We start from the raw sequence: 12,154 nt of genomic DNA, 5'->3' as shown, positions 1-12,154 counted from the left end.
TGTCTCCACAAGTTGAAAAACAATCCAGGTTAAACAAAACAAGTTAGAAGGAAACAAGAAATAATGTCACACATGTATTGAATTGAAAAGATAGATGTGATTAATATATGCTCAGTAAATTTTATGAAATGCTCAAAAATTTAATATATCTGGATATAATGCTGTTATTAATAATATTAACTGTCAAATGTATAAACACCCAAAATAAAATAGATAAACATTAAGTCAAATACTTGATGGAAAAATAGATAAATATTAGATTATATCAGAAAGACTCAAATTAACTACACCTTAATATCCACCATCCTTATGTGCAATCTACTTGTATTTAGATAAAATGTTGGAGGCAGCAAAATGTAGTGACAGATACCTAAATCAGAGAACTTGACTTGGCATAGCCAACCTCTGAGCAAGACCATCCTTGTTTACATAGTGAATTCCAGCACACCAGATCTGCATACTGAGCAAGTGTTTATATCCTTTTGTATACACATACACACGCACGCAACCACACACAGGGAGAGGAGAGAGAGACAGAGACAGAGAGACAGAGAGAGAGGAGAGAAAGAGAAAGAGGGAGAGAAACTAAACCAAACCAACAAAAACCAAGAAGAAATTTTGTAATCTTATGAAAACTGAAAGCTGAGAATCAGGGAGTAGTTTATAATAGCATCAGCCTATAATCACATTCATGTCTGAACCTTGTTCTGTTTCAAAAATTATAATAATCAGTGCTTTGCATGCTATGTATTCCTTGTATCTACAAAATGATAAGACAATAAAATTATGAAAATAACATGTCATTTTCTTTACTCTGTAGAATGAATATCAGCCTGAGAATAACCCACACATTCACATAAAATGTGGCTAATTGGTGAAAGGGGAAGAATATTTTTCCAAACACACTCAGGAAAAAAGTCATGGATACTCTAATTTTGTATTCACAGCCTCCATCCACCAAGAAAAGAGACAACACAAGAAGAAATTGCATCCTGACTGTTTATTGCAAAACTGAAGGTATAGTTTAACTTCCAATGATATACTTTATTTGTGTATCTTCATGTGTAGCATAGACCAATCTTGCATTCGGTCTTTTACATATTGGTAATGACAAAGGAACAGCCACAAGCACAGCTACAGTGATGTAACTTCTGATGTGTACTTTCTCATTTCCTATATACAAGTTAAAAAAAAAAACAAAGCCAAGAAAAATCATAGATATGGATTGCTATAGTAGACAGTTTCTGACTCCTGCTGCTTTCACTAACAAGAGTATCAGGGAGCCCTACTTCATGGCTTTTCCTCTCTTTTCCTCTTCTTTGTTGCTAATAATGTTTCATTTGCTCATCTTAGTCCCCTAACACATTATGTTCTTTCAACAATAGCTTTTACCATGAGGTAAAAATCACAAATTATTCTAAGTTACCGTTTAGTTGCTATGGAAAATGATGGCTGATATTTCAGAGTGGTCACTGTTAAATAAAACAGAGACATTGAAATGCCTACAAGCATCTATGAGCAGGGAAAAACCAAATTCTTATGGCATGGTTGAATAATAGATGCTGTAAAATTATAAAAAGTAGTGAAGACGATGAATAAAGCAATAGAGCAAGAAAAATAGAAACAAATTATTGAAGAGAAAAATAAGTTTGTGGATAGAGAAAACTGAAGGAAAATGTAAATAAGATTTTTTAAGGTTAAATTAACTGATAGTTAATTTTTAGAAAACTGAGAGTTTTCTAAAAAACCACATTATTTGAAATAAGCAGTAAGTTTTTACATAAATTATGAGATAATTCATAAGGAAAATGTGATGCTTGAACACTCCTGACAGTATCAAAAAGTCATTCTAATGAGGTTATCAGGGAGAGATGGGAATAATTAAAATAAGACAGAAATTTAATATTTAGAAGCATATTTTTGATGTTAGATTATTATTTTATATTACTTTTAGTTTGAGGATGCATCAGTAAATCAAGTTAGCATTTGAAAATCTAGAAGATAAATAGACAAGTTTTAACAGAGACATGGACACTGAGTGTTTTTGTGTGGTACAGAGTTAAGTATTTTGAGGAGAAGGCATAAGATGGAAAATCAGTGAGGCTGAGAAAAGGAACAGAAACATCAGGGCAGAAAGAGAGTCCCAAACCAATGCTGTCAAAAAATAAATAAATAAAAGACTAGATTTAAACAATACTTTAGGAAAATCAATATTGTTTAGAAGAACTTTTAAAAAGTAAAGAAAACATTGGACTACAAACATTTTGAATTGTGTTTCCATGACCCTGCACAATGTTCTAAGTTCACTTTAGGACTCAGTAAATGTGGGAAGTATCCAAAGTAAGTTCTTACTTTAGTGAGTAAAACATAACTCAAACAACACTGAATTTAGATTAGTGAAATATCTGGCCTTATGCCTTGTTCATTTGATTTTATTGGGAAAATGGTACTTTCATGGGTCATGTAGCATGGAATTGATGGGGTTATATATGATTACCTCTTGCTGGTCTCTGTCAGTAGTCAGGATGAGGAAGGTGAGATGCTATATGGTTGCCTCCATCTTGATGTGGTGTATGTTGATGGTCAGGGTGAGGGGGATGAAGCTCTGTCTGGTTGCCTTGACCGGGTTGAGGAGGACGAGGCTGAGTCTGGTTGCCTTGGTTAGGGTGTGGAGGACAAGGCTGTGTTTGGTTGCCATGGTCAGAGTGAGGAGGACGTGGCTGTGTCTGGTTGATATAATCAGGGTGAGGAGGATGAGAGTGAGTTTGATTTCCTTGACCTGGTCGAGAAGGATGAGGCTGAGTCTGGTTGCCTTGAACAGGGTGAGGGGGAAGAGGCTGTGTGTGGTTGCCTTGGTCAGGGTGAGGAGGACGAGGCTGAGTTTGATTTTCATGACCTGGTTGAGGAGGACGAGGCTGAGTCTGGTTGCTTAGGTCTGGATGAGGAGGACGAGGCTGAGTCTGGTTGCCTTGGCCATGGTGAGGAGGAAGAGGCTGAGTGTGGTTGCCTTGGTCAGGGTGAGGAGGACGTGGCTGTGTCTGGTTGCTATAATCAGGGTGAGGAAGATGAGGGTGAGTTTGATTTCCTTGACCTGGTCGAGGAGGACGAGACTGAGTCTGGTTGCCTTGGTCAGGGTGAGGGGGAAGAGGCTGTGTGTGGTTGCCTTGGTCAGGCTGAGGAGGACGAGGCTGAGTTTGATTTCCATGACCTGGTCGAGGAGGACGAGGCTGAGTCTGGTTGCTTAGGTCTGGATGAGGAGGACGAGGCTGAGTCTGGTTGCCTTGGTCAGGGTGAGGGGGAAGAGGCTGTGTGTGGTTGCCTTGGTCAGGGTGAGGAGGACGAGGCTGAGTTTGATTTCCATGACCTGGTCGAGGAGGACGAGGCTGAGTCTGGTTGCTTAGGTCTGGATGAGGAGGACGAGGCTGAGTCTGGTTGCCTTGGCCATGGTGAGGGGGAAGAGGCTGAGTGTGGTTGCCTTGGTCAGGGTGAGGAGGACGTGGCTGTGTCTGGTTGCTATAATCAGGGTGAGGAGGATGAGGGTGAGTTTGATTTCCTTGAGCTGGTCGAGGAGGACGAGACTGAGTCTGGTTGCCTTGGTCAGGGTGAGGGGGAAGAGGCTGTGTGTTGTTGCCTTGGTCAGGTTGAGGAGGACGAGGCTGAGTATGGTTGCCTTGGTCAAGGTGAGGAGGATGTGGCTGTGTCTGGTTGTTATAATCAGGGTAAGGAGGATGAGGGTGAGTTTGATTGCCTTGGTCAGGGTGAGGAGGACGAGGGTGTGTCTGGTTGCCTAGGTCTGGATGAGGAGGACGAGGCTCAGTCTGGTTGCCTTGGCCAGGGCGAGGGGGAAGAGGATGAGTCTGGTTGCCTTGATCTGGTCGAGGAGGACGGAGGTGAGTCTGTTTGCCTTGACCTGGAAGAGGAAGATGAGGCTGAGTACAGTTGCCATCACGGTCAGGGTGAGGAGTGTTAGGTTGTGTGTTGGTTGGCTCCACCATGTGGTGGTCTGTGTGGGTGGTAGTGTGGATAATGGTGAGAATGGGAGTGATATTCTCCAAAACTGGGTGGTCCTTGTTGGGGGTGTGGAGGTGAAGGGTATGAATGTGAGCCTTCACTGTGGGGTGCTCTTGCTTGAAGGGTTTCCTCCTGACTTCCAATGTTACCAGAGCATCTGAATGGGTGTTCTGAAGGAGTTATTCTCATATATTTGTGCTCAACCTTATACTTTGTCTCTGTGTGCATATGATACAGGATATAAGAGACTGACATCTTTTTGCATTTGTCTGACCTCATCACACATTTCCAGTCTAGAACTGTTTGCCAGAAGCCAACTACAGCTCTGTCCATTTCCATGTCTTATAGCTCTTCTATATACAGATAATATGGGTAGATTCTTATCTAAGCTCCAGAAACAAGTGGTTTTTCTTAAATTTCTCCACAACATGTGATATTAAATTAAACGCAATACAATTCACAAGAAACAAAGTTATATATGGCAATAACAGGCTTCCTATGAACTTCAGTCTCATTGCATGAACTATGCATTGAGACAAAAGGTAGTTTTTCAAGGATCTAGAAATATACAAAGTGAACAGAGAAAGACAAGTAACAACAAAAATCGCCCCACCAGATTCTCTTAATATTCCCACTGAATATTGTGCCCTATTACCAGTAATGAAGTTTTATAGAGAAACAAAAAAGAAGCAGAGAAAGAATTTTCTATTCAGTATTTACAATGAAACTATGTAATTTTTTAGGAGAAGTCTGAGAAAGAGTGAAATAGCTTAACAACTCTCTCTACCATGGAAGAGTAAGATTTGCATTTGGAAGCTGTTTCTCAGCTGTCAATGCTCCTTTGCAGCATTGCATAGCTCCATAGCATGGAAGCTATGACTGGAATAGAACCAAAGCCATACTGTTATTCAAACTGGTGTCACCCAGAAGATTTGTATAAATCATTAAGCTTAACATTTATTAGTTACTAAAACTTTTAAATAAAAATAGGATGATTTGGAGACCTGAAACACTGCAAAGAAGCTGACAGTGTAAAATAAACTTGGCTTTACCTAAGAGTATAAAGGAAGCACCTTCATATTTGACTTCTATGAAATAATAGGCATCTGATAGCTAATTTCAAAATAGTATCCTAGATTTCTCAAGAAAATAAAGCTATAGAAATTAAAAATGCATTCACCAACTTTTTAAACTCAAAAATATATGTAAGGAGATGTGATTTCTCTCCATCACCTCTCTAATCTGTGTGAGCCTGTAAGCCATACTCTGAAATGTCTCAAAAGAGAGGAAGATACAGAAAAACAGGCATGTGATTAATGAATCTCAACCACCTGCCTAAATATGAAACCTATATTTTACCATCCTAGAATCTTTCAAAATTTACAACTAGTATTTGCTGAGTTTATTGCAAGGCTACTTTTTTTTTTTTTACTTTATCTTTATATTAGCATGCTTTTTCAAGAAGAAAATAAAAGAATAAACATCTATACCATGTCACATGTACTACAATTGTATACTGATTTTCTGAATGTGAGTGAGAGTAAAAGCCTACTGGTAAATGAAGAGCTACATGTAGCCAAAGCTGCCAAGAGAGGAAGAGTGATTTTTCTCTACAGGTGAATGCTCTGATACGTTATCCAAATAGAAGTGGTCAGCTCTATTTGGATATATACCTGCAATACTTGATAGACTTAGCTCTCTCTCTCTCTCTCTCTCTCTCTCTCTCTCTCTCTCTCTCTCTCTCTCTCTCTCTCTCTCTCTCTCTCTCTCCCTTTCTCCCTCCCTCCCTTCTTCCCTCTCTTTCTCCCTCCCTTCCTCCCTCATCCGCCTCTTCTCTGTGTATGTGGGGAGGGTGTACAACAATAATAAGGAAGTCATGAATTTGAGATAGAAACATAGCAGGACTTGGGAGAAGGAAGGGAGAGGAAAAATCTATCTAAATAAAGTCCTCATGTATGAAATCTGTGCATTAGTTTATAAGTTCAAAAACTGTAAATTTGGTCTTAACATGTCTATCTTTGTGTATAAAAGGTCATTCATGCTACCCGATTCTCTATTTTCCTAGCAATTTTGCTTTGTGTTTATCTCTTTTATCTTCCCTGCATCCATTATGCAACAAGACTGGCTTTCCCAATATATATAATATTTTGATCATAATATTGGTAACCACCATTCACTTCCCTTTTTCCCAACAGTATGGATTTCTTAGCTACCAAAACCCAATCCCAAACTATTTTCTCATACCTTCACTTGAGCTTTGACCTGAGCTCAGGACCAGCAGGACCACTGTCAGTAAAACCACCGACATCCTGGAGGAGGCTCTGGAGTTGTTATCTGTCCTTTCTAGGAGAGAGAAACTTGAGGCACCTCCCCTTATAAAGAAACTCAGAACAATGGTACTTTTGAGTTTCTTACAAGGTGACCTCAATCCTGGCAAACAGAATTCTGTGCATCCCTGACAGGTCTTTGGATTTAGCCCATAAAGTAAGATGGTTAGGAAGACTGTCATTATTTTATTTACAAAAGGCATGAGATGTGACTTCAGAAAAGAACATGTTGAAGGAATATAGCGTAAGATACCAGTACATATATTCAAAGAAATTCTTGGCATAATTTGAACTTTAATCTTTTTATGATACTGAGTCCCCTCTTTAAATTTCTGTGGTTGGGGGAAAGGGATATTAGTTACCAGTATTCTCAGATCACAAAGGAAAGACAGCAGACACTTCTGACAATCTTTATAGCCCTTATTCTATCAGCCACATAATATGAGTCCTGTGTATATGATATTCAGTCACAATTTTTAATACAGCATTCATTTCAACCCAGGTCTTAAATTCATTAGGATATCACACATCTATTGAGTCTGTGCAGTAATATTCTGTGGTATTTTCATAAATTGGCCTGTAATGCTGAATTCTTTCATAAATATCCTGAAATATTTCTTCTCACTCTCCTTGTATGACTCACCTACCCATATCCTATGTACTTTTTCTGTCTTTTGTGGTTGGATATACTTTGATTTCTATCATTTTTTCATGTGCATTATAGAATTTTTAAAATTATTTTTCTAAATTGGATTTTTGTGTTTATTATCTCAGAACTGTAGTTCTGACACTGTACTTCACAGCAAATTATGGTGCTTTATTTGAGCCTTATTTTCTTGACTTATTTGACCCCACATTCTGAGAATGATCGACATTAATCCCTCAACACCTAGCAGTGCTAATTGTTTGAGCTCACATATATCAGGTACTGCTCAAGAGATGTGAGTGGAAGTTTATTTCAGTCAAATAAAATTTGTTCTTGAAAGGTTAAGTTTATTTCCTTCTCCATTGTTCTAGAAGATGTTGTCCTTGATGTGGCTTAAAATTGGGCAAGTATTCATATATTTCTTTATTCCCAAAGACTGCCAGCAATTTAACTGATTGCTAAGTAGTAGAAAACAGGAAAATTTGAAGCTTGTAAACCAATGCTTTTATTCCCATCATTTCATTTAAATAGCTTGTGTCAGAGACCTGAGTCTGAGAAAACATTCTCACTAGACACTCAGTGTTGTTGTCACTATGGTCTTTAGCTTTCATAGTCCAAATGTAACAAACAAATGTATATTATTTATAATAAAACACTCTGGCTGTGCTTCTTGTTATTTAACCTAAGATAAGCAGGACAAGAAATGTTGGTAGGAACTAGAATGTAACTAACTCCAGTTCCTGCCCACATAGAAATGGTTTTTAAAAAGAGGTAGCTGTTAGAAGGATTTGGGAGCAAATATGAGTTCGGAAGTCACATTTAAAAGTCATTTGCAGTGGTTTACATAAGCATTACTCGGGTGACTACTAATTGGAATAAAGAAACTGCTATACATTCTAATTTCCTAACTGTGATTTATGTAAAAACATACATCTTCAAGCAAAAATGTTGCAATTACACAATGTTCGTTATCAGAAAGATATTTCTAGCTGTTGAAGAAAATCTGTGAACGTGCATGGGAGTCATCAAATAATCACTTGAGTAAAATTTATATCTTAAGGTTGCATGTCCATTGATTTTTTTGTGTAGCTTTATAAACTATTAGGGGATTCAATTATGATTTGAAATGTTATTTGAAAGAAGTTTTGATTATGTTCTTCTCTAAGAACTTATACGAAAAAAATAACCAAAAGGTCATAGTCATCTGACATTCTTAAGTCTCTAGTGGTCTAAATGTCTAGTCACTTCTCTAATGAAAAGGAACATCATATCCTTCTCTAAATACAAACCTCTGAAGATTAAACTTGTTCAAGGCCTGAGAGAATGCTCAAGAAAAATGAAATAAGTAAATGGAATATACATATCCATCTTCTAATAGGCATCTTTTAAACCAACCTTTTATCCTTGCTAAAAGTTCACATCTACAGAAATTACAATAATCAAGGAACTGGGCACGGTTGTATTAACAGTTTCACCCTCAATGTAAATAAAAAAACTCCAAAACAAACAAAACCAAAACAAAACATAACAAAACTTGAAAGCACTGGGGCATAGCAACAGAAATTCAATCCCTGGAACTTGTTTATTTCAGACTATAGATTTCCTTCATACCAGATTTACCTGTGTCTCAGTCATCCCATACTGAAAATAATTTTTGTTATACTTAAAATAGAGTGTTTCTGAAGGTTAAATGACATGAGATAATAGAGTATTTTGAAGGTTAAATTACATGAAGTAAATTGTTAGTAGTTACTCCATACCATGAGTAAGGTGGTATATCAGTAAATCCTTGACTTCAGCAGTCTTATAAAAGGTATTAGGCAAGTAGTCATGTTTAGAATGTATTTGAAACATAGACCCAACTCAGTTTTATAATTGTGCCTAAACTAAATTCCATTAACTTAGTGAAGATGGGGAAGTCTTCAGGCTGATTTTCTTTTAGAACAGATTCTATGTGTAGGCCAAACTAGAATTATCTCACAATAAGACTGAATGTAGATGCACAAACATTAAAGTGATTATATAAACTGCCAACCAATGGACAGAAGCTGGAAACTTCTGATGTTAAATTAGGGAAAAACTAAAAGAAGCTGAGGAGCATGGTGATCCCATCGGAAGACCAACAGTCTAAACTAATCTGGATCCCCCACTCAGACACTGAGCTGACAACTAGGAAAGATATTCTAGCTGCTATGAAGCCCCAGAGACATACACAGTAGAGGACTGCCTGGTCTAGCCTCAATGTGAAATGATGCACCTAACCCTCAAAAGACTTGAGACCCCAGGGTGTGAGAAGTTCTAGTGGGGTGTGGGATGTGGGTAGGGTATGGGGTGTGGGATGTGGGATGGGGGTAAAGTTAGGGTTGGGTTGGGGTTGGGTGTGAGGGTGAGAGTTGGGTGGGGTGGGGAGATCCTTATGGAAAAATGGGAGTAGGTATGGGATGAGAGACCGAAGGTGGACCAGCAGGTGGATAAGGACTGGAGTATAAAAAAGATTAAAGAATTCATTTTTTAAAAAAAATTTAAAAAGAGATTATATAAAGAAATAGACTGGGACCCAGAATATATATAACTAAGAGTGCCCTTAAAAAGGAACATACAGGGATTTCCTTGTGCCTTTCCAGCAGATGGTCACAAGGCAAGGGTGGGGGTTAGGGGAACTCTCTAGCTTGCAGTCTGTGTCTATGGTATGATCTGAAATGTCCATCTGCTCTGGACTGATCCCTGGTATATGGTGCCACAGGAATAGGCTTTTGGGGTCCCAAACAAAGGACCACCTCCACATATCTTGGCCAGATGTAAGATACCCTGCTCCAATAATAGATACAACTAGATATGAACCAGTGACTGAAATCGGTGCCAGTGACTCCTGGATCGTATACAAAGCCTGAGATCCCCAAATGGACAACATTGTGGTTCTCAAGAGTGTGAGAGATCTCAATGGAGGAGCAGCTGGCGGGGGCCTTCGCATCAGCACAGTTTGTGAGGTATTCTTACTAAGGAAGCTGGAAGCCTTTGAATATCACAATATTGTATGGCTGATAGATGTCTGTGCTACTTCCCAAACTGATAGGGGCATAAAGGTCAACCTAGTGCTTGAGCATATAGACCAGGACTTAAGGACATACCTGGACAAAGCATGCCCACTAGGCTTGCTAATTGAGACCATCAAGGATCTGATGTATCCGTTTCTAAGCTACCTAGAGTTTCTTCATGCAAACTGAATTGTTAGCCAGGACCTTAAGCCAGAGAACATTCTAGTGATGAGTAATGGGACAGTCAAGCTGGCTGACTTTGGTCTAGCCAGAATCTACAGATACCAGATGGCCCTCATGCCTGTGGTTGTTAAGCTCTGACACTGGATCCTGAAATTCTTCTACAATCTACATATGCAACACTATGGACACGTGGTTTGTTGGTTGTATCTTCACAGAGATGTTTAATTGGAAGCCTGTCTTCTGTGGAAACTCTGAGACTAATTGGGCAAAACCATTGATGTCACTGGATTGCCTCCAGAAGATGACTTAACTTGAGTGGTATATCTTCCGCAAGGAGCCTTTGCACCCAGAGGGCCAGTACAGTCAGTGGTACATTCCTCCAGAGATGGAGGAATCGGGAGCACAGCTGCTCTTGGAAATGCTGACCTTTAACCCACATAAACTAATCTCTTACTTTTGAGCCGTGCAGCACTCTACACAAGGAGGAAGGTGACCTGAAGTGTGAAGAGTGGGCTGCCTTTTCCAATTTTCAGAAACTCAGTGGAGAGAACATCTCTGAACCTGCAGCATCTGCATTCCCATGAGGCAGTGCAGGGTTCTCCAGTTTTTTTTTTACAGAGACTGTTCTAAGCCTTAAACGACAGTTCCTCACCTCTCCTTATGAAGTTTACCCTCATGATCTCCCATATCTCTCCACTAAAGGGCAGGCATATCTGTCTTCTTCCCTCCCTGATTTATGTTGGCATCTTTTTTATACAGGCGAACAAAACAAGACAAGAGGGAAAAACATATGTGAGCACTCAGGTAGATATTTGAGTTACATGTCCCAGAGGAAAGCTCCATGTGATGAGTGAAAAACGAAGCTATTATCTAAAATACAAGAACGGCCATGTCAAGAAAATGAATATGTGGCTAGTAATGTTAGACTTCTGATAATAAAAACTGTAATATAAATTTTTGTTGTTAATTTCACCAAGACAATATTTTATTTCAGACATAGCAAACTGAAAAGGGTAAGAACTGGAATTGAGATTTGGAACCTGTGACACATACCTATTTTACACATTCATTCAAGGCTGAACTCACCTGTACAGACATGAATGCCCCGGTGCAGGGAGCATCATTTTGCTCCAACTTTCCTGAAAGTCTTCCAAGTCAGTTCCTGTAGAATGGATTTTGTTGTATTTGAAGAGGATCTAGGTGATATTTTTCTTTCCTAATACGTAAATATCTTTCACACTCTACTGAGACTGGAGAAGGTCAGGAAAAGGGCACTGACAGGGTGTTATTTGGAAGAATCACAGACTGTGTTCCAGATTCACTGAGCTAAAGATAAATGAACTTCCGACAGGAGTGCAGTTTCCTTCACTGCCTATGTGATACACTGTTTTCCATTTCTGTTCTTCTAGCAGCTTCCTTTCCTGTAACTGCCCGCAGTTACATCAAACAGGTTACTGGAAGGGAAGCTGGGGATATATGGGAAGGTGGCAGAAAGAGATGAAGACCAAGACAGCATTGCTGTTCACGGTCTCAAAGGTTAATGAAGAACTCTGAATATATAGGCAAGGGAAAAGGTTGGATACTTCTCACCAGAGCTGGTTCAGTTGCTCTGCAAGTGACTAGTGTTTCTCATGAAACTACAGGTCCTTGAAGAACAATAGGCTTCACCTTTGTCAGAGCACTACACCACAGGTGGAGGGGATTATGGCTAACATAGAAGTTCCTGCTCAAAGGCTGGGAGAGGAACTTCACACTGGTCAAAGTCATGTTCCTGCCAGGTGGCATGGCACCTCAGTAAGGCTCTCTACACTTTCCCCCTTAATATCTACCATATGATTCTCTTCCCAAATATGGTATGCTAACAGAGACAGTCTTGAAAAGAAATATAGGGACCTGAAAAGACCAAGTACCTATAATTTCTTCTCATAAAACCAAATGAGCCCAGAGAAAAT

The 12,154-nt window shown here is 39.2% G+C and overlaps 1 protein-coding gene and 1 pseudogene across 1 annotated transcript in view; one reads left to right on the top strand and one right to left on the bottom strand.

Moving 5' to 3' along the window:
- The window catches only part of LOC127678139 (basic salivary proline-rich protein 4-like), a 32,790-nt gene extending 26,471 nt beyond the window's left edge, over positions 1-6,319 (bottom strand). The window contains exons 1-5 of the mRNA XM_052172922.1: positions 6,256-6,319; positions 3,749-3,871; positions 3,112-3,670; positions 2,780-3,045; positions 2,555-2,605 (exon numbers count right to left, since the gene is read on the bottom strand). Of these exons, the coding sequence (XP_052028882.1) occupies positions 2,555-2,605; positions 2,780-3,045; positions 3,112-3,670; positions 3,749-3,871; positions 6,256-6,319 (1,063 nt within the window). The remainder of the gene's footprint in view (positions 1-2,554; positions 2,606-2,779; positions 3,046-3,111; positions 3,671-3,748; positions 3,872-6,255) is intronic.
- Positions 6,320-9,683: 3,364 nt separating this feature from the next.
- Positions 9,684-10,786, top strand: LOC127678138 (cyclin-dependent kinase 4-like; annotated as a pseudogene).
- Positions 10,787-12,154: the final 1,368 nt, after the last annotated feature.

The sequence above is a fragment of the Apodemus sylvaticus genome, chromosome 2 (genome assembly GCF_947179515.1).
Source record: "Apodemus sylvaticus chromosome 2, mApoSyl1.1, whole genome shotgun sequence".
Classification (NCBI taxonomy): Eukaryota; Metazoa; Chordata; class Mammalia; order Rodentia; family Muridae; genus Apodemus; species Apodemus sylvaticus.
This window is presented reverse-complemented; position numbering and strand designations above follow the sequence as displayed.